General features: G+C 30.6%; 1 protein-coding gene and 1 long non-coding RNA gene across 6 annotated transcripts in view; one reads left to right on the top strand and one right to left on the bottom strand.

Annotated features, from left to right (window-relative positions):
* The window catches only part of LOC105833566 (lachesin), a 69,780-nt gene extending 49,996 nt beyond the window's left edge, over window positions 1–19,784 (top strand). For both annotated transcript variants that reach the window (XM_012675399.3, XM_036286592.1), the window contains 6 exons: window positions 39–200; window positions 8,524–8,673; window positions 12,148–12,298; window positions 12,693–12,841; window positions 12,948–13,010; window positions 18,926–19,784. In XM_012675399.3, coding sequence (XP_012530853.1) covers window positions 39–200; window positions 8,524–8,673; window positions 12,148–12,298; window positions 12,693–12,841; window positions 12,948–13,010; window positions 18,926–19,044 — 794 coding nt within the window. In that variant the 3' untranslated portion in view covers window positions 19,045–19,784. The remainder of the gene's footprint in view (window positions 1–38; window positions 201–8,523; window positions 8,674–12,147; window positions 12,299–12,692; window positions 12,842–12,947; window positions 13,011–18,925) is intronic.
* LOC118645480 lies at window positions 8–23,071 on the bottom strand. Of its 4 annotated transcripts, XR_004963169.1 has the most exons (4): window positions 22,658–23,071; window positions 13,908–14,201; window positions 3,031–3,209; window positions 8–191 (listed from the first exon to the last, which is right to left on the bottom strand). It is a non-coding gene; the product is annotated as an uncharacterized LOC118645480 (long non-coding RNA). The 4 variants fall into 4 exon arrangements; XR_004963168.1 differs by lacking the exon at window positions 13,908–14,201 and having other exon boundaries at window positions 22,658–22,992; XR_004963167.1 differs by lacking the exons at window positions 3,031–3,209; window positions 13,908–14,201 and having other exon boundaries at window positions 22,658–22,979.
* Window positions 23,072–23,414: the final 343 nt, after the last annotated feature.

Genomic DNA, 23,414 nt, shown 5'->3' with positions numbered 1-23,414 from the left:
GCCACTGTTAATTTATTAATGATATATTTGTCTTACAGTGCCACCTGACATCGTTTATGGTGGTGACACCAGCGCTGATCTGGCAGTGGCAGAGGGTGACAACGCGACCTTGAGCTGTCGCGCGACAGGACATCCAACTCCGAGAGTGTCCTGGCGGAGAGAGGATGGAGAACCCATTAGCATAAGGGCTTCTACAACAGGTAAAAAACAATTGAAATGTTCATCTTTCTCTTATTTATTATAGCATGTTAACTACTACAAAATAAAACAAAAACTCCAAGTTTATGTATAAGTGCGTCCAAAAATAAACATATATTACAAAATTTTTTCTGCTCTTTTGAAAAGAGAATAGTTTTTGATGCATTGAATCCAAATCAGTAAGTAGTAGTAAAAATATATTATTCAGAACTTTTTAAGAAAAATGAAATTAAAACGCCCCCAAAAAACCATTTTTTACTATTTTTGAAGATGCATTAATGAACCCGATGGGTAAATAATTTTGAAAAAAGCTGATCAATAACCAAATAAAAAACAAATCTTTGAAATTAATATTGTACTTTAATTTGAAAATATTTTTTACCGCCGGTATCATATTTCTGATACGCTTTGTTTTTGGAAGTTGTACAGCATCAAGTAGAACGATTATCCTAGATAGTTCTAGTGCGAAATACCGTTACAAATAGTAAAAATATTAATAGTGGATTTGATATATGAGGGGAGGAATAAAAGAAAACATATTTTTTGATAAAATGTTTATTATAGTTTAAATTGTAATACAGGGTCATTTAGAACAACTTTAGGTCCGTAAATACGTCATTTTACGTAGTAAAATGACGTATTGCTGACACAATTCTAAGACGATTTTTTCTTTACCAAAATTTGATTTGAAGCGTAATTTTTGAGTTATAGGCCAAAATAGTTAGCGAATCACGCGTCAAGTACAGAAGGTAGGCAGAAGCGGCGCGCCACAAGCGTAACGCGGGCGCGGCTGACTATCCGCGTCAGCTGACGCAAATTTTGGTAAAGGAAAAATCGTCTTAGAATTGTGTCGGGAATACGTCATTTTACGGACCTAAGGTTGTTCTGAATGACCCTGTATGTATATGTTTATATTAATGAAATAAGTATTACTTCTTTTACGATCGTGTTTATAAAATACCTTATGAATGTATGAGTAATTAATGAATTTTTATTGCTTCCCCTCGGGGTTTACAATCTCTTATAATTTTACGACTTGACTACTAACTTGCAACTAATGAATGTATGAGTAATATATACATTTAAATAAAATTATCTTAACGCGTAACAAAGAATTACAATAAAAATGACATAGACAAAAAAAACATTAAAAGTTTAATTGACTTAATTTAAATTAAAACTTTATTTACACATATATGTTTGACTGCTTCAATTATTTCATTACTTCAACCAGTTTTACTTATTAAAGAAAAATTTTTTTCTGCTCATTTGCTACCAGTCAAAAGCGAGATTATTCGATATTTCAGATAGTAGAGATAGATGTGAATTCTCGCGAATAATATGGATGCGAGCATAACTCAATATTGATAGAATAATTAAGTGCTATTAATATCTTAGTTACCTCGTAATTGCTTAAAGTGTGAACTATTATCGGATCCGGATAAATCCTTTCCTGATTACATTTACTGTTATTGTTGCCTTATTATCGATTTTGTTGTAATATTAGTTAAAATCGTAAAGCAATTCTTCTTATATAAAGACTTTCTTATTTTCTTATAAAAATTGTCCTGTCTAAATGTATAAAATTTTTACTATAAAATGTGCATTTTTTAAATTTAATTTTTTTATTTTGTATTAGTTCCTGATACTAATATTTCTCTGTGTTGCGGAAAGACAATGGCAATCATGACCCCAAAGGTTAATTTAGACAAAAAAGTGCCGGATTGAGAGTAAATAAGCTGGTGGTGGAGCAAGAAAACTTTTCGGATTAATATTCTTCGCGTATTCGTAAATTGAGTGTAGGAATGTATTGAACGAAGACGTAACGAATAAGCTTATTGAAACAAATTTTTTTTGTAAACTGACCTCGAAGACAGAATATAAGAGCAAAACCGCAACCGAGAGTTTCTGGATAATATCTCGGTTTGTCAATTACATAGAAATTGAAAAAATAAACGACGTCTTTATTAGTTTTGTCAACTATTTCTGAATATCCAATGTTCTGAATATCCAATACTCTTTTAGCATTCGCTTAAATGTTTTGACTTTCTCATATTGTTTTATCTCAAGATTGGCAAGGAGTTGTACATTTTCACTTCTTCGTAAGACTTATTTTTTGCACTCCTAGTTTCACATAATTGTATTACAATGTCCCCTGCTTCATTTGTGTTTCACTTTTACTTCTTATTATTTTGAATTTTTTAACGCTTCTGATAACATGGCATTAAAATCTCAAAAATAAATATATGTACATTATATAATAATATAGTCTCTGTCTTATGAATGTAAACTACGCTTACAACATATGCTGTACCTTAATCTATTATATCGCCATAACATCGCCTCTCAAGGCAATTTTATCCTTTTCACAATTAATTCATTGTATTTCTCTAATATTGATTAAAGTCGCACAATACTCAAAATGAGGTGCCATAATTGATTTATACGTAATACATTTAGTATATCCCGATACAAAATAATCTATCCTATTAGTCTTCAAATAATTCTTGAGCATATCGATCTTTCGTATATGAAAAACTATAACTATTGTATTATTGTAGTAAGGTATACTTTTTTCTTAATCGCCATAAAGGACAATCAGTACGCGTATTATTAAACGCGTTATTACATTATAGCTTAATTTTCGATTATTGTATTTTTTTTTGTCGGATTATTTTAATAAAATTATTTTTAACTGTTTTTCTTCATAATAATTGCGTCGCATTGTCCCAGTCCTATTTTTTTTTTGTTCGTGCAGTCAAACCGAAGATTTCGAGTTTCTTATCTGAGAACTTAAACTAAATAAATGAAAGCAGAAAAGCATTTGTTTACAGCATGTGTGTGTTCGGGTGTTCGCTGAAGTAAGGTAGCAATATTTCTCGAGGAGGAGACCCTACGTCCGCCGATCGTCAATTCGCGATAGATTGGTTGGTGGACTCGAGACATGTTCAAGAAGTTATCTCCCTTTAACGAGCACCCGACTCGTTTGAACGCTGCGGTTCTCCGTATAGCTGTAGAGCCGAAAAATCGCCCGAATTATATTTATTATAAAACAAATGATAACAAAGTAATCGTCGCGTTTGCTTGTAATCCAGCAGATCATGTTTTGGTGAGCTTAAATTTTTATCTGACATTTATAGATCGTCTCAAGATGCTAATATCTTAAGATGCTAATACGGTTCTGTGATTGATTGATACTATCTTAAGAAAGTACTTAAAATGTTCTTAAATAAAAGCCCAACTGTAAATATTAACTGTAAATACCGAACTGTTAAATTTGTTACCGTTATTGAAAAAAAATGTAACTACATTACAGAAAAAGGAAAGTGCCACGCAATTCGTTAACAAAAACAGTAACTCTAATGTCTCGTCTACAATGAGTCGTTAGTCGTTAGTTGTAAGAATTCTAACCAATCACAGTTGATCTTAGAGAAGAATAAGCAAACATAATTGGTTAAATTTCTTATCAACGACTAACGACAATGTCGTGATGAGGCTTAACGATAATGGTGATACAAGTAACGTAATACTTTCCCCTAGTTTTAACCCATCAAATCCCTATTTTTCATTAATTATCAAAGTCTACTTGTCAAAAACAGTTTGAATTACTGTTTTGCATGAATACTGTTTTTTAAAATCTGACTAATAATGTCGTGTTATAATATCAATATCTTCCAACTACATTTCATCCACAATTTGCCTTTGTAAGATCAGAAATGCGTAGTACAACTTAGGTCAACTCTCACATGTAAGGTCACGCCTGCGAGATGAGTCGGAATAGATTTAGATCCCCGTTCGGTAGGGTGGGCCAATGCATGTCCGAGCGTGCTTAGCAACAAAAGGATACAGTCAAGAGACAGTCGCGTTGCAGTCGAGTCATGGGCCAGTCCGAAATAGGTCATGCGCGCTAAATATCGGGTAAAAGCGAAAGCAGTCGTATTCGCCGAACGAGGCACACGCTCAGTCTATCGCTTATTATAATAACACCATCTCCTAACCGGACAAGTTTTACCCATGTATTTCATTTCTTTGTTATGCCCTTACATCTTTTTATTATTAATTTTAATATTATTTTGAATATTAGTAATGTATTAATGAGTGCGTTCAGTAGACAAAGCAAATTAGTGAGCGCTGGGTGGTTGCCACCCATAGCAATTTTCAAATAGCTGTATCTTTTAAAATATTTATGCTAAAATTCTAAAAAAAATTCATAGATTAACTTTAATGTTTATAAAAAGTATTTACATACTTTTGGTATTAAAATTTAAGACATTTCATATTTAAAAAATTATATTTTGCGATTTGAGAAAAATTAGTTTTTGCATTTTTTGTAGTTTTTGAGTTTTTTTTCCATTTATTACGGTACTTGAAAGATACAGAGCGCTGAATTTTTTATGGGTGAATTTTTACGAGTGGTAACCACTCAGTGTGTATGCGAAGGATTAATATCTAATTCTTGTCTTTACTTCCTCGTTGAGGTAGAAACTAATCATAATACAAAAGCACTCACAAATCTGTTTTGTCTACTGAGCACTCAATATTTATATATTTATATGTTCCTATATTTACACACACACACACACATACACACACACACGCGCGCGCGCGCGCGCGCACGCATGCACGCACGCACGCACAAATACACACATGCACGCACATGGGGATTTCTCTGCGAAACGCATACCCTTTCTGTTCAAAATGTATTTGAACTACGAAATTTTTTCTGGAGCTTAAATTGTAATTAAACATGTCTATTTTTATTAGTCGTGCGGTCTTTTCCAAAAATTAAATATAGCACCGAGAATTAAGAAAGGTAAAAAAAATTATATTTGTCACCAAAATCTTATGAAAGTATAACTAATATAGAATGTAATAATAATAAATTAATTATTCGACCGATAAATATTTTAAACATAAAAATAAAGTGAAGATCGCTTAATATAGAATACACCTTACTTAGTAGCTGAATTTTCTGCTGATATTTATTTGTGTGATTTTATATATCTTTTAGAGTTATGATTAGAGTCACTGTGAACTGTGTGCCGAATAGAATTTTTGATCTTTGAAATACAACTATAAAATAAATCAGATTAGTAGAGAAGAGAAGGTGGTTATGGACTATGAGGTTATGGAATTCGCGATATCTCGTATATTTTGTGTTGAGTTCTGGGAAGAACTGTCCGAACTACTTCTTTATATACTGTTTAGATGTTATAACATGACCACTGGTCATTAGTGTTTGTTTTGTTGATATAAAAGCTGCATTTCAGTGTTACAAGTAACCGAAAGTTTTATTGGTGTCTGTTTTTTACCTTATTTTGAGAAATATGTCAGGTATTAATTTTTTAATATTAGTGTTTGAAGGACTTGAATATAGGTTTCAAATAATTAATTAAATTTAATGTTTGATGTAGTGTGTATGCATTTAACATGTGAAATTATACTGCTTGCATTCATGATTATGGACTCTTGCGATTGTTGCAAGTGTGAGTCCCATAATCTCTTCCCTCGTAACATTTTTTACAATATTTTTACGATACTTAGCTAATATTGTTTGTTATGATACTTTTATAGTATTTCTATAATACACAAAGTCGTAAGAATCAAAGTTTCTATATTTATTATATCCTTGATTCTTTTGTGTTATATTATATACAAGATGCTTTGATACTGATATGTAAGATCCGTCAAAGAGCATTAATTTTTCATTTTTGAGAAATAAAAATTTTGAGAATATTTGTTGATAATATTCCATATCCCTCTATAGATTCCGTAACCGCAATCTTTTTTCCTTTTTCAGTAAATTGTTAATTATGTTCGTTATGTACATCTGAAGAACTTTTGCTTATAACATGATTGGTAAAAATCCATGGGTAACAAATTTGTATCAACAAGAATTGTCACACAAATTTTTACCGAGTTATTTAAATAAAACGAAATAGTGTTGCATACTCCCTTCTCTCCTCTTATATCACAATATTAAATTAATAATTAACTTAACGATGAAATAAACATTTGTTTTCTTGTTCTCTCCAAATACTGTAAATAATTCTGTTGCGAAAAATAATATCTCAGCCAGAAGTCGAACTTAAGACTTCTCAATTTTCTAGAACGAGTATTTTGGTTTGCACTTTAAAAGTATTGAAAAAATTTTTTTTCCGCCTTAAATTGTACTCATTATTGTTTTTTTCCATTAACATTTTGGTATTTTTAAAAAATTTAAATGGCCGAGCGAATATGGTCAGGTTTTAGAAAAAACACTAAAAAATATTGATTTTTTATTTTAAATGTGATAAAATAATTATTTAAATCTAAATTATAATGTTGAATTAATAATATATAAATCTATTTTCATTGAGTATTGATATTTTTAGAAATAAAAATGATAGAAGTCTTATATATAGACAACCTTGAGAAAACACAGGAAAAAATTTAATTTTCTTTGTCTAAAAGCAAAAACATTCTTAAGTAAAAGTACGAATTTTAGTGCTGGATTTTACAGACATACATCTACTTTTATATTAGGCACTGCTATATTTAAAAATAAAAATTATAAACACAATATGGCGATCAAAGATAAGAAAATAACAGAAGTATTCGGACTTTTTATTTAAAGATGATAAGAATCTTATTTATATGGTGTCGAGTTAAAAGTACATATGTCAATCTATTAAAATTTTGGTGAAAAAAAAAGATTCTGATAAAAATATAAATACTCAAACGTTATTAAGTTAAACATTTTAAAAATATTAATTGAAATTGACATCATTTATTGAAGCTTAATAAATATTGAAATATGTATCTTTAATCTCTTACCATAATTTTTATTTTGAACAAGATTTTCAATGACAAAATAAAGAAATTTTTGTTTTCTCAACTTTGACCGCTAAATTGTAATTTTTATTTTTTTTAATATCAACAATAAAAATTCAACATTAAAATTTGTACTTTTACTTAGGAATCTCCTTACTTTTAAGCGAAAAAATCTAAATTTTTTCTTGTTTTCCTCAAAGTTGTATATTAAGTCTGTATATCAAGTCTCTGCTTTTTTATTCTTAAAAATATCAAAGCCTAATGAAAATATACTGTGTTGTTACGTATCTTTAATCCAACACTATAATTTAAATTTAAATAAATGTTTTATCACATTTAAAAGAAAAAGATCAATATTTTTAGCGTTTTTTCTAAAGCCTAGCCATATTTTGAATCTAACAATTTAAATTTTCAAAAATGCTAGAATTCCAATAGAAAAGGATATGAATGGGCAATTTAAAGCTAAAAAAAATTTTTCATCAATACTTTCATCAATAAGATTTTTATAAAAAATGTAATTTTTTCCCTTTTTTTTTTCAATACTGCCCGAGAAAAAATGGATATTATTATAGTATGATCAGATGTAAAAATATGTAATTAGATACGAAAAGATCTAATAATATGTTTTTTATATGATTATATAATAGGTATTATAATATATATATGATCATATATAATCTAATACAAAATTTGGCGCGATCATAAATAATCATAAAAACATATAATTAGATATGAAAAGATCTAATAATATGTTTTTTATATGATTATATAATAGGTATTATATATGATCATAAAAAATACATATATTATTATATCTTTTCATATCTAATTATGTATTTTTATGATTATATATGATCATATCGCGCCAATTTTCGGATTATATATGATCATATATTATTAGATCTTTTCGTATCTAATTATGTATATTTACATCTGATCATATTAATGTCCATTTTTTCTCGGGTATATTGAATTTTCCATATTGAATTTTCGAAAAGACCACACAGTTAATAAAAGTAGACATGTTTAATTACGTGCCATAAAAAATTTTTTAGTTTAAGTAAATTTTGAGCAGAAAGGAGTATCCGTTTCACAGAGAAATCCCCATATGCGTGTATGTGTATGCGTACGCGCGCGCGCGCGCGCGCGTGTGTGTGTGTGTGTGTGTAAAGGTAATACGTATTTATTCGTTGTTGACTTTTATACCACTAGCATTATTTTTGATGTTGGTGAAGATGCTTTTTCGAGAGCTTTTTCAGCCAATGATCTCTATATATAATTTAAGCACGCGTCTTTTCATTTCGTGTCTTTCAGTTAACCAATCGAATCTGCATGTAATCCTGAAATTTTTCGAATCTGACTAAACTTTCCGCTCGCATAACATTAAATCGAGAAATGGAATAATAGTAATCCAACTTAATCGAGCTCTTTTGTTTTGAGTTTGTTGTTAAAAGTAAACACGATTAATCGTTTTTTTACAGACATGATAAAATGTTTTTCTTGTGTACGTAGGTGGCAGCACTTTCGACAAGCATGATCACTACAACGGTTCGCTGTTGCATTTCTACCGTGTCGAGAGACGGCAAATGGGAGCATATCTCTGCATTGCTAGCAACGATGTACCGCCAGCGGTTAGCAAACGGGTGACGCTCGCTGTGAATTGTAAGTTCTATTCGTTCACACGATTCATTTTAATCTAGCTGTTTTCAATCCGCAGATTACAGATTTCTATCTCACAGAGAATAATTTACTAATACAGTGTGACTATAAAATTTTAGGACATAATTTATAGAAAAAAACAAATTATGAATAAAAAATTTTTACTATTTAATTTTTAATTTTTAACCAAGAACGGGCGATGCTAAATGACGTTATCATTTTAATTTGAATTTATTTGAAGAGAAAACCACTAAACATTAACAGTAAATATTATTCGGGATCGCTAATCACAAATTGCTATCAGATATTTAAAATACAAAATGGCAGATCCAATATGGCAGGCAAAAGTATTTATATATTTTTCAATTAATTACTTCAACATTCATTTTCCTAAGGTTTTTTTAGAGCTGCTAATCATAAATTTATCAAATTTAAAAATTCAAAATAATGAATTTAATGTGACAAAGAAAAGTAGCAAACATTGATATTTTTCAATCGCTTTTAAAACCTTATCCTTAAGTTTTGGGGATTGTTGGAAATCTGCAATTAGAATTTTAAAATTTAAAATGGTAGATAAAAATATCAAATTAAGAAACTACATTTTCACGTGCTTTTTTATTATTTGGTACAACAAAAAAGTGCTCTCAGCTAAAATCAGAATCACGTCAGAGACGTAGCGATATTTGACTCTATTCATTTTTTCTTGTTTTTTCCAGTTTGAATTTTAAAATAATAATTACAATTTTGAATTATATATTAAAAAAGAGTTATGGATAAAATTTTAAAATATAAAAATTTTAAATTACTAAATTTACTAATATATAAATATATAAATATACACAAATGTATTAAAATTTATTATTTTTATCTGCTACATTGGATTTTTATCCACCACACCATCCATTTTATATTTTTCCTTTAAAAAAAAATTTTTTAATTTTAGAATTCTGATAGTAAATTTGTAATCAGCAATTTCAAAAATCTTTGTAACCAAATTTTCATGAATTAAAAAATCCCCCCCCCCTCCACCGGTTAATATACATTGCTTCAAATTCTATATAGCAACTTGTGCGATCCTCCAGATTCTCTATAATATGCTAGAAACTCTCAAACTGGAATAGTATTCAGTTGCTTTGTTATATTGCTTTACTGTAATGATCACCTTTAAGCTTTAATCTTACTTTTGGAAATAGAAGAGTCTGTTGGAGCCAAATCTGGCGAATGAGTGATGCAGCACAATAATGTTTTTAAAGGCAAAAACTACCGCATAATGTTAAAAGACGTGTTGTATAAAAGAAACCAATTGCCACTTTGGTTCATTTCAGATTGTAAAGGACAACTCTTTTCAAAAGATGTTCCTTAACAATAACATTTTAATAAAATTTGGCATTGACTCTCAGGAATTCGCCTCTCAGGAATAAATTTCAAATGAATCAAGCCTGTCGAATTTAAAAAAAGCAAGGAGCATTAACTTTAGTCGCGCGATTTTTGAAATTAGTTTTTTTCGTCTTTGATGAATGTTTCTCAGCTCACTCTAAACTATTCATCATATTTCATATGTTTTGAATGTACTTTTCTCAAGTTTAAAGCAAAATTTTATCACGTATCGTTATTCCAAAGATTTTTCCATGATAATGATAAAAAACTCACAGTAAGAAATATAACTCCTAAAGTACGCGATTTGATCAAACTTAGTATGATTGTAAAAAGAAATTAGCAATAAATAGTTTGATTATTGGATAAGAAATGGCACCACGTACTTATTTTTAAAAAATATGGTAAAAATTCGACTTTCTCCATACGAAGAGATATCCACTTTACATAGAAGATAGAGGTCTTTGTTAATTTCCTATATTCATAGATATATTAAAACAGATTGTTTATGAGGTAGTGGGAAGTGTACTACTAATATTAATATTTGGTGCGCAAGTTATACCGTTAGAAAAAGCAAAGATCTTCATACTTCCTTTTTTCTACAGGAAGATACTATATACATATATACCTAAAGTTTCGGACGTCATAAGCAATCTATGTTTATGCATATATTATATTATTGTTCAAAATATCAGAAAAGATAAATTGGATTATGATTAACTTTTTATCACGAGCAACGGCTAAAATTTTTTAAGGGTTATTCAGAAAAATGACCTTAATAACATATAATGTTGAACATAACATGTCAAAGTCATTGGTGCAGTCTCCCCAATTCAGCATGTTTACCAAAATTAGTTTAAAAATTTTATAGCCACGCTATTATTTTATGTAATCAACATGCGTATAGTCATTACGATTTGAAAGAGAAACTTACTGATAAAACCAAGAAAAGTTTTCAAAAAACTTATTTTAATACGAAGGAAATATAAACTAAATTTTTGTTTAATGACCTTGGTGGAAAAAATTGTACAAAATTTTAAGAAAATTTAAAAATATTATAACAAAATACAAAAATTATAATTTATGAAACTCTACATGAATTTAACAAAAATTAACCGGATAAAAAATGCTAAATTTGGAGCACATTTATAACTTTTTGTAATTTTTCAAGTATCCAGTTTAACCTTTAGAGGGCCGGCATTTTTTCCTTAAAATTTCAATTTTCTTCAATAAAATTTATACATATATACAACTAATATCTTTCACACAATTTCCAAGTTTGTTGCTGGTTCATATATGGGATACGCCGGCCCTCTGAGGGTTAATTACATAAAAATACAATTAATAATAATATTCAACACATTTTATGCCTATTTGAAGTACAAATAGTCATATATCAAATATATTCTTCCTATAATTATGCATAATTATATAATAACATACTGTAAACATTTTTTAAATTTATGTTGATTTCCCAAACAGTCATCTATATTCACAATCTGTCGCTTAATTTCTGCGATTTCTGCAAGTCGGTCATAAAACTATAGTCACATCTAGCATTCCTCAACTTCTGTGATCAGAAAAACGGTCACCCATCCAATTGTCAGCCGCTACCGACGTTGCTTAACTTCAAAAATCATACAGGAATTAACACTTTATGATCATCTATAAACATTTGATGTTTATGGATATATATGTGTGATTGATCAATAAATATCCAATTGTTCAAAGTATTGTTATAAAAACATTAAATATAATATGTATATAGATACACACTTTTTGAATTTTGTAATGTTTTAAATTCAGCAAATATTAGCTTGTATTTCTCAAATGATCGATTTATTTATCCTGGATATAATTTAGTTTCAAAAGCTGTTTTGCGTCGCAAAAACTCGCCTTCAAATTTTAGTTTGAAAATTACGCGATAAGACAGGCAAAGAAAAGTTTAACTTGGACATATTTTAATTTTTCGACATACATTCATCAGAGAGAATAAAATTTTTATATCCTTTTTTAAAATGAATTATATCTTTGAGACTTCTTTCATACATACATTTGAGATAAAGCTTCTGCTTGCATTCTAGACTCATTTTATTTCCATAGTCGCACCTGTCGTAAAAGCGCCCAATCAGCTATTGGGCGCTCCTCTGGGTACAGACGTGCAGCTTGAGTGCAATGTCGAAGCGTTTCCAAACACAATCAATTATTGGGTAAAGAATCAACGAGGCACTGAAGACGAAATGTTATTGGAAGGGTAAGCTCCCGTTATTTTTTAAATACAAATAGTTCACGGTAGTACGAGGTTTGAGATATAAAATAATAATAAAATCCATACAGCACGGAATACTGCGATTTTGCAACTCTCAGGCTGATGTCGAGACGTAGAATTAAAAGATTCCAATAAACAATTTAAAGATGTTTTTAAAATCATGATCTGTGCTATCCGGAAATGTTACAAATGCAATCTGCACAATATTTGCATCTTTCAAATATATCGTCTTGTGATATTTTTACAAGTTTTCTGTGCTGTACGGGAAAATGGTGCTAAAAGGCACGCTGATAGAAATCTTTTATTTTTTGTCCAACATTTCCTTTTTTATTTTGGAAAACGAATCTTCCTGAAATTTATCGTTCGTTATTATTTATAGACCGAAATATAACGTGAGGGAGGAACGTACGGGATACACAGTTATAATGTGGCTCTTAATCAAAAAATTCACGGAGAGAGATGTCGGTAGTTATAAATGCGTTTCAACGAATAGTCTAGGAAAGGCGGACGGAACTTTGAGATTGTATGGTAAGTTGTATCGTACACTTGAAATTTAGCAAAAAAATTACATACTTCCGATTTTCATATATTTCAAAATCTTCAAATACACACAATCTTCGGTACCTACTTTCAGAGATTAAAATCGGCTTCGACAGGGTGGGATCTCGAGGAAAGGATCACGTATCTATTATTGGTGGTAAGTGTACATATCAACAACAGATTTACTCGCACGTATAGAGTATCTTCGGTATCTATCTTCGATGCATAAAAGTTTACACAACAAAAAAAAATAATTTGAATGAAGACAACTTGCTCGCAACTATTTTGTTATATACCTTTGTTGTATTACTACCGTTCTATGATTTCCGTACTGTTAATATTAATAAGACATTATGAGTATATTTTATTCAGTATGTGAACAACGTAACAAAAATTGAAAGATCAAAAAATTAAAGTGTAATTAAAATACATTTTATTTTAATCTATTTTATTCATTTTTTTCTGAAGCACAGCGTCATATGCGCAATCGGCAACTTGGCCGTTGACCCGTGAGCAAAAGTGGAGGAATAGAAGACGTTACTTCAAAAATCAAACCGAAAAGGACAATTTCGGACATTGACATATATAAACAGAAATTACGTTTTGTTGTTTATATTTATACAGGAAGACAGAAAAATTTCGATATAGTGCTTGCATATAGGTAGAACGGACCAAACTGAGTAGAAAAGTCCTCTACCATTTTGCAATTATCTCAATAGTTAACGACTTATTAATTAAGAAAGAATAGCTATTTTGTTTGGCCTACTGCCGAACACCGCGCGTCTCGCTGGGCGGTCTTGTCTCGCGCTGCCGCGCGCTTGCCGGTGTTCGGCGGTAGGCCGAACAAAATGGCTATTCTTTCTTAATTAATAACTCGCTAACTATTGCGACAATTGCAAAATAGAAGACTTTTCTACTCAGTTTGGTCCGTTTTACCTCTATGCAAGTGCTATGGCAAAAATTTTCAGACTTTGTGTAAAATTATAAAATTTTGCAAATGATTTTACTTAAAATCTACATTTTGGAAATAACAATCTTACTGGAGAAGTATTACCTCTTTTAGAAAAACAATTTGATGAATTGTTGAGAAACTCAGAGGAAGCAACAGTGAAAACCCGCACAAATCAAATAGATCCCAGTCAATTTTGTTCAAAATTTGTATGTCATTTTTATGGTTTTCTGATCAAAAGATTCCACAGGCACAGGACCCAAAAATGGCCAGATTCCGAGATATTGAGAGCCAAAGATTGACAATGTGCTCGTGTGCAGGAAGGTATTGAGGCTGTGTGGTGTATTCCTGGTTCATTTATTTTCTCTTGATAGTGTTTATAATATCTTACCTATAACACTATAACATATATATATATATATATATATATATATATATATACACTTATATATAATACATCTTATGTTATATAATACAAAGAACTATAATACAAAGAAGCAATTTGAATAAAATGTGACTACAAGCCTTAGAAAGGAGATATTGAGCAGTTAACTGGCATAAATCGTCATATCGACTTTCTGAGCGATATATTAGCGTAATCTGTGAAATTCATTGTGTAACTATTGAAAAAAGAGCGCGTGAGCCAAATTGGGAACATAGCCATATTGGGTATAGGTACCTCACACAATTCCATATTTAACAATATATGATTCAATATGATTAAATATGATTAAACAGATGATTAGACGGATGAATAATTTTACCGGGAACAAATAACACTTCACATTTAAGGGGATGCTGGAGTTGTCTGTTTTACCAACAAAAAGATAGTAATTTTTGTTTAACAATATCTTTTTATTTCTTTTATAGATTTGGAAATCCTTCTCCGGAATAAAAGAATATGCATTGCTATCAGTCTGTGGAGTGGAATTTCCTCCAAAAACGAGAAAAAATTGTTAATTTGCTGTCACATCATAACAATGTTTGCTTAATATAAAAGATCTACAGTTTGTACCTACGAAATTCGTATTCACAGACTAGTAGACGACGAGAACAAACAGTGTCGAGTTTCGAAAATTAGATTTTAGTGTCTAATTGAGACGAAATTGAGAAACGAAAATTTAGGTTATACAGGGTGTCCCAACGCATGTGGACCATTACTCGTAAAAAGGTAGAAGGGATCGAGATAAACATACAGGTTCAATATTTTCTTGGGTTAGGTCTACAAATAATCGAGATATCAATTTTTCAAATTGTGCGAATGAGAGCGCGCCGCGGCACGCCGTAGGAAGAGCCGAGCCGCTCGAGCCGTAGCGCGGCCCACTGTGTGAAGCATTGGCTGCCGGCGGCGGGGAGAAGAAGGAGAAGCGGCGCCGCTGCCTGTGCTTCGCCGCCCTCACGTCCCGCAGCACCGCGTCTAGACTCGCATCAATGGCCGCTCTCGCCTCCCACCGCACCGCGCCTAGACTCGCGTCGTTACGCACATTCGCAATTACTTGACAAAATTATTTAGCAAAGATAAGGACAAATTAAAACCGTAATAAACTTCTGTGATTCAGAAAGTCGAAAGAGAGAAAGCAATGGAAACCCTTGGAATCTTCAAATAATCTAATTTCTATCGTAATTGTGAATATAGTAAACTAATGATAGTTTTCGGTACATTGACGATATATTCTTTCTTTTTCTTAAATATCTTATTTACAGTATCATACAACTCGAACTTTGTTTCTTGTCGAATTGTATCGTACTGTTAAATCCTTGATGAAAACATTGATAAAAATTCGTAAATTTATTCGTCAAATCATTATCGTAAATTCACGATTGATTCTCAAATTAATAGTTTTTTTTTCGTCTATTATAATATTGGCTACATCGAGTTCTCTCATCGTTATATTTTTTCTTTTACACGATATATTCATTAATATTTCTTCATATTTAATCAAAATGATGCAAAAATGGATCGAACTTTCCCAACAGGAAATGCTAGAACGATAGAAAATATAATTTCTTTAAATTTGTTTTTTTTTATTTAGAGAAGCGATGAATTATGAAATAGAAATCAATTAGATAAGTGAGCAACAGTGATTGGTGTACACGAAATAGGATAGCACATTTTCTTAAAAAAAAAAAAAAACGGAATTTATTCAAAACACTCCGATACACGAGCTCGACAGCTCGAGAACCGATATAAACAGCAATACGACAACGTTCTTCTCTATAGCAACCAGCTGACTCGCGCGGCCGGGCGACGCGTGCAGTACGCGTGCAACAATAGATTAGGGGCGATGCGTCTTCTACGATAATTATGCTTAGAGATTAACGTTCAACATCACGTATTGTCAATACAACTCTAAGTTTTTTTTCATGACCATAGAAAACTTAGAGTTTCTGCTATCTTTAATTGCATTATTAATTACGATAGATTTTCAGTGATTTATTTAAAATAGAAACACGAGAATCTAATTGATTTCTATTTTATAATCCATCTCTAAATCAAAAGGAACAAATTTAAAGAAATGATATTATTTTCTATCGTTCTCGCATTTTCTGTTAGAAAAGTTTGTTCCATTGTTGCATCATTTTGATTAAATATGAAGAAATATTTATGAATATATCGTGTAAGAGAAAAAAGATAACGATGAGAGAACTCGATGTAGCAAATATTATAATAGATAAAAAAAAAACTATTAATTTGAGAATCAATCGTGAATTTACGATAATGATTTTACGAATGAATTTACGAATTTTTATCAATGTTTTCATCAAGGATTTAACAGTACGATACAATTCGACAAGAAACAAAGTTCGAGTTGTATGATACTGTAAATAAGATATTTAAGAAAAAGAAAGAATATATCGTCAATGTACCAAAAACTATCATTAGTTTACTATATTCACAATTACGATAGAAATTAGATTATTTGAAGATTCTATAAGTTTCCATCGCTTTCTCTCTTTTGACTTTCTCAATCACAAAAGTTTGTTTCGGTTTTAATTTGTCCCTATCTTTGCTAAATAATTTTGTCAAGTAATTGCGAATGTGCGTAACAACGCGAGTCTAGACGCGGTGCTGCGGGACGTGAGGGCGGCGAAGCACAGGCAGCGGCGCCGCTTCTCCTCCTTCTCCCCGCCGCCGGCAGCCAATGCTTTTCACACAGTGGGCCGCGCTACAGCTCGAGCGGCTCGGCTCTTCCTACGGCGCGCCGCGGCGCGCTCTCATTCGCACAATTTGAAAAATTGATATCTCGATTATTTGTAGACCTAACCCAAGAAAATATTGGACCTGTATGTTTATCTCGATCCCTTCTACTTTTTTACGAGTAATGGTCCACATGCGTTGGGACCCCCTGTATATGCATAAAAAGTCGATAAGTAGAGCAATAAAAAAAAAATTTTTTTTGTTCTCGATATAAAGTCCAATTCACAGATGGATATTAATATGTGTACTTTAATTCTGGAAGAGAATTTCCAAATTTATAAAAAAGATATATACGAAATCTCATTAATGACGTGCATGAATGACTCTACATTATCGACCTCGATCAAGTTTGAGAGGCAGTCCAGCATCGCCTTAATATTTCACACGTAACACATTCATACCGATAAGTCATAAGTTTTCTTTTTCTTGTCACAAGGTCGATAATGTAGAATCATTCGTGCACATTATTAATGAGATTTCATATGTATTTTATAGATTAGAAAAATTTTTTCTAGAATTAAAATACACATATTAATGTTAATCTGTGATTGGATTTTATCTTGAGGATTTATATTGAAATTTTATATTGAGATTATTGGATTTTATATCGAAAACAAAAATTTTTTTTCATATTGCTCTACTTATCGACTTTTTACATATATATAACCTAAATTTTCGTTTTTTTATTTTCCAATCTGCAGAATACGAATCTTTTCTAAGCTCCTAATTTCTAATATCATGATATTGTCCCTGAAAGTTTTTTCTACGGGGCGACGGAATTTTACACATTTTATACATATAAACTGTAGTTTTTTCATATAAAGCAAATATTGTTATTAGGTGACTATTAAATAACAATTTTTCTATTTATCAGAACAAATCGTATGTCGCCTCCTTCATTTATGTGCGTATTTTAATGGTGTAAAAGGATTTTGTATTTTGTTATTCCAATTTGAAAATCCAAGTTCGCAAAAAAATGTCGATAATTCTGTCACTCCTAGTTTAAATCATTTGAGTCGGTAATAAAAACTTTTGTTAAAATATTCGAACACGCCTAGAAAGGGTATTATCCCACTGTTTACACATATATCGGTTATTGCAAAAAATATCACCATGTGCCTTGGTTAAACTGGTTATAAGATGCCCGTCTGGAATGCTGGAAGATTCAGTTCAAATCCTGGTTGAGATGTTATATTTCATAATAATTTCTTTGCCGCTTTTTGTAGATTCTTTTTTTAAATAAGAGAAATATTTTACAGATGCTTGTTAGCATCAAAGATATTAAATTGTTTGTCAATTTAATTTGAATATTACATATTCCGGCTAAGAATTGTGTTTCAAGACCGATGAAGTTGTCAGGACGTAGTATATACTGGTATTGTGAATTTGAACAATTAATCGTGTACATCTAATCGTAAAAATATGTATTTCTGATATAAAGTTATTTTCTATTTCTCAGCTTTAATTAGATAATTCTTACGATACGTTTTATGGTTACGGTTACAGATAAAGTATGCAGCAGCCTTAATGTGTGTATCAGATAAGGACAAAATAATCTATGTACTCTGAGGGTTAAAAATAAATTTGTACATTGTAATTGCAATGTTTAAGAATAGTACACTATAAAATAATAATTCAAAATGTTTCTAAAATATGTCATATTTATAAAATTCACATAAAATCAGTGTTTTAAGAAATTTAATTATTATGTTTTCAATATTCTTTGATTACTGGGTAATGCTTGATAAATTAAGTTCTTGAAAGGCATATATATACCGGAGTTACTCTATTACAAATTTTGTTGTTGTTATTTCAATAAAATTCAACGATAAATAGTTTGATCGAAATCCCAATAGTACGGTCGATTCCGCTGTAGAAAGATCGATTTTACGATTTTTTCAGTAAAAGTTTTTTTTTTTTTTAGGTTTAGCCGAGGCTGCTCAAAGTTCCGGCGCAAGTAATGGCGTCGGCGGTTTTTCCAGAAGTAGCTTATGGCACATCCTATCGATGTCTTTCTTTATACCGATACTATGGCCACGGTGAAGAAGGCATCCATTCCTGGTCACCGCTAAGTTACTTAGTGCTGGGTGACTTTGTGCCAAAAAAAGACAAGAATGTAGAGAGAATGCGCGAAGTATGATAGATAATATGGCAAAGGACATAAGAAAGCGGACGAAGAAAGAAGAGAGCAAGAGGAGAGAGGGGGGGGGGAGAGAGAAAGAGTGTGTGTGTGTGTGTGTGTGTGTGTGTGTGTGTGTGTGTGCGCGTGCGTGCGTGTGTGTGAATAGAAATAAAATAATAAATTGGAGTCTTCTACTCTCAATTTTTCCTACTTTCCTTTCCTACATCCGAGTGTCAAAGACTTTTTTTTAGATCAATAAATGTTGTCAATGTACGCGTCGCTTTAAATTCGCGCTTCGCGGATCGGCCAAGTAAAACTCGATTCGCACTGTTCGTTTCACGGACATCGTCAAGAAATGAATTGGCACTGAACTAAAAGTATTCCATCAGTTATAATTCAATTTAATGCACTTTACACTCAAGATATTCGAATAAAAACGTTACATTATCCTCAATGCAAGTAGTATGAATTGTGCCCGAATATACAGTCGATACGCGAATCGATGAATTCGAAAAGAAAGATTCGCCGTCGCGAGGATGCTTTATGAATCGATAGTAATCAACGGTCATTTTGTCATTGATTTAGCATACTGCTGACTGACTTTTAACGTTAAAGAACTTTGATGTTTCGAAATAAAAATAAAAATCGAACGTTGTTGTCACATGTTTTGTCATTTTCATGATATCCATTAGTTAATTAAATCCATAGCTCCATGGGATGTCTGTCTACACAGTGGAGGTCAAACAGACGCTCATTAGAGATTTATCTTACTTCTATGATAGATGTTCTCTATGATCAACTATAGATAACCATTAGACATCTATTGTAGATGTATGATAGATTTATACATGTAACGTTTCCGATATATAGATTAATATTTAAGTTCTAATATTAATTCAAAATTTTTATCTAATTTTGCGAGTATATTAAATATATTTCTAATATTATATACATTATATCTTTAATTATTCATAATTTAATTTTTAATTAAAATTGTACACTTTATATATAAATATAATTATCAAAGTTTTTAATAAAATGAAAAGATGAGCTAATGGAGAGAAAAAATAATAGACGTCCATTAAAAATCAATAGTCACATTGTATTTGTCCATTAAACCTTCATTAGATGTCTTCATAGATTAAATAAACATTACATAGATTATTAATAGAAAATTTATAGAGCCTTGATGGACGACTAAGAGCCAATTTCACCAACTATGGTTAGACCAACCGACAGTCAAAGTTATCAGAGTGGCCAACAGATGTGAAGATGTATATCCTTGTCATTCTTAATGTTAAAGTATTCACATCCATTGATTGCCCTGATAACTTTGAGCATCGATTCGATTGGTCTAACTATGGTTGGTGAAATTTAACTAAGTAATATTACATCGGATCATTAATAGAGAATTTGTAAAATCTTGATGGATGACCTAAACCTAAACCAATACTACGTGGATCATAAATAGATTTATAGGATTTAGATGAATAAAAAATTAAATTATAATAATAAAAAATCTAAAATTGCAAAAAAGATTATATTTACTTTAATTTTAAAATATTACAAAATAACAAATAGACTTTATGAATTCTCTATTAAGTTTTTGAAAATATGTTGTTTTTCAACACTTTCTTTACCCAAAGAATTTCGTCATATTTTATTATTTTACTTTCAGAAAGGAAAAAATGTGGTGCAAGCTCGTAAAGAGTTATGTGATGTGTGTGAGAATGCTTTAAATTTTAAAGCTATATTAGCTTTCTCTATAGAGCACCTTTGATGTCAAAATCTGCAGAACAAAACTTAGCAAACCATTTCTGACATTAGCTTTCTTTTAAAGTTTAAAAGAAAGCTAATGTCAGAAATGGTTTGCTAAGTTTTGTTCTGAAAATTTTGACATCAAAGGTGCTTTATAGAGAAAGCTAATATAAGTCAATGATGAAAAAATAAAAGCATTAGTTAAATCAAGTCATTAAGCACATTCAGTACAAATAAAGCATATCAAAAAGCGTTCAATGATTCTTTATGATTGCTACTTTTAGATCCAGTAAAGAACTAAAAAGCAAAAAACCAATTAGATTAAAATCACTGATTTGTCTGCTGTTTTGTCTGCTAAACGTACTTACAGTGATTACAGATATGACATTACACACAACATGGAAAACCATTTAAATTTGGTTACATCAATAAGCTCGATATTTACTTATATATATTTTAATATAACCCTCAACTTGAGTGTAATCTAACTTGAAAATTAAATCTGCTATTATTCTCAACTTGAGAGTTAAGCCTTCGGCACACGATACGATTTTTCGATCAGAATATTCTACACAAAAAAATTGTACATGGAAAACTGTGCACAAGAATTAATCTTGAATTAAAAATTGCACACGGATATATTGTGTATAGAAAAACTGTTCACTATATAGTTTTTCTATGCACAATATATCCGTGTGCAATTTTTAATTTCAAAAAATCAAGAATAATTCTTGTGCACAGTTTTTCCACGTACAATTTTTTTGTGTACAATATATTTGTGTAGAATATTCTGATCGTGTACAATTATTTTGTATAGAATATGATCAGTGCCAAAATTTCATGTAATTATCTCTTTCTATTGATGTCGAATAGAAAGAGACAGTAACTTGAAACTTTTCACTTTTCACGTTTCCACCCTAGAGAAAAAATTACATGATCAATACCCAGTAATCACTGACCAGGGTATCGATCATGTAATTTTTCCCCTAGAACAGAAACGTGAAAAGTTTCATGTAACTATCTCTTTTTATTGTGTTGAATAGAAAGAGATTAAATTCTTAAATATAAAATAAAGTTTAACATTTATATTAATAAATAAAAAGCAAAGAATGAAAGGAACATTAAATTTTATTAATATTTTTTATTATAATGTATGGTTGCCGTCTATGCCCTATAGGTAGCAAAAATAGAAGGTACAACCATATGCGAATAATAGTTCGATAATTCTTCATGTATTATAACTTAATTGCTACAATGTGTTCCAAATAATTTTTTATTTTTGGTACGTTTCTCCTTTTATCTCATGTTGTTACTGAACAAGATATTTTGTAATTCTTCATCGTCATCACTGTTATTAGACGATAAACTATACTAGAAGAATCAAACATGTTTTCGAGTAAAATATTCTTCAATAATAACTTTTCCATAATAATAATAATAATAATGTTGATTAAAATTGTATATTCTTTTTATTGACTTTCGTTTCTTGTTCAACAATATGAAACGAAAGAGCCTATAAATACATTATATTAAACAATTATTTATATATTCAGTAATTTTTTATATTGATTAGTTAATTTACGAAAATATATATAATAATTTATGAATTTGCATTAAGAAAATATTTTATTTCAAGTAATTTGTTAAATTTTATGTCATAACCACACATAACAATAAAAGATATTAAGAGAATTTTAATGTTCCTCTTATTTCTTGCTTTTTATTTATTGATGTTATTTTACATTTAAGTGTTATTAAACAAAGGAAAAGGATTACCTTGAATTTGCTAAATTTCAACAATCGTAGGTATAAGTTATATAAAACACGTGCGTACGTTACCGCTTGTTAAGTGGTCTGTTCTTTCTAGCTGCACTGTTGCACCGGTGCAATAAGTTAAAGTAAGACAAGTATATTTTTTCTCATTCTAACTTATTGCACCAGTGCAACAGTGCAGCTAGAAAGAACAGACCAAAGATATTTTGTTGTCATTTGCACTAAATGCACCTATTGGATCGATCTCCAACTACTTCCAGCTAGGAGAAAACGAACACAGCGTTGGGAATTCTCAATATTACCAACTTAATCTTTTTTCCCCAACACCAGCTAAAGCTATTTTCGAACGCAGACTGAGGGTGCGGTCCTATGAAGCGGATTATGCGGAAGCGGAACGAGCGGATCACCAATCGCGGGATTATTCTAATAGAACTCTTTCAAAGATTCCGTCAAAACGGTCCTGTGATTGGTGATCCACTCGTTCCGCTTCCGCATAATCCACTCCATGGGACCGCACCCTGAAAGCATAATTACATGATCATGCTTACAATAACGTATATTATAAAAACTGTTGGGTATTTACAATTAAAATTTAAATTTTTATTTAAATACTTACTTGTAATAAATTGACAAAAATCTTGGCAATAATATATCTCAAGTTATATGCAACAAAGATTATAAAGATCTAAGGCTGGTCGATTCATAGTCGAATCTTATTTTAAGATCGTCTCAAGCAATATCTTAAGATGCTAATACAGCT

The sequence above is a fragment of the Monomorium pharaonis genome, chromosome 5 (assembly GCF_013373865.1).
Source record: "Monomorium pharaonis isolate MP-MQ-018 chromosome 5, ASM1337386v2, whole genome shotgun sequence".
Taxonomy (NCBI): Eukaryota; Metazoa; Arthropoda; class Insecta; order Hymenoptera; family Formicidae; genus Monomorium; species Monomorium pharaonis.
The sequence above is the reverse complement of the archived record's forward strand: the minus strand, read 5'-3'. Positions and strand labels throughout refer to the sequence as shown.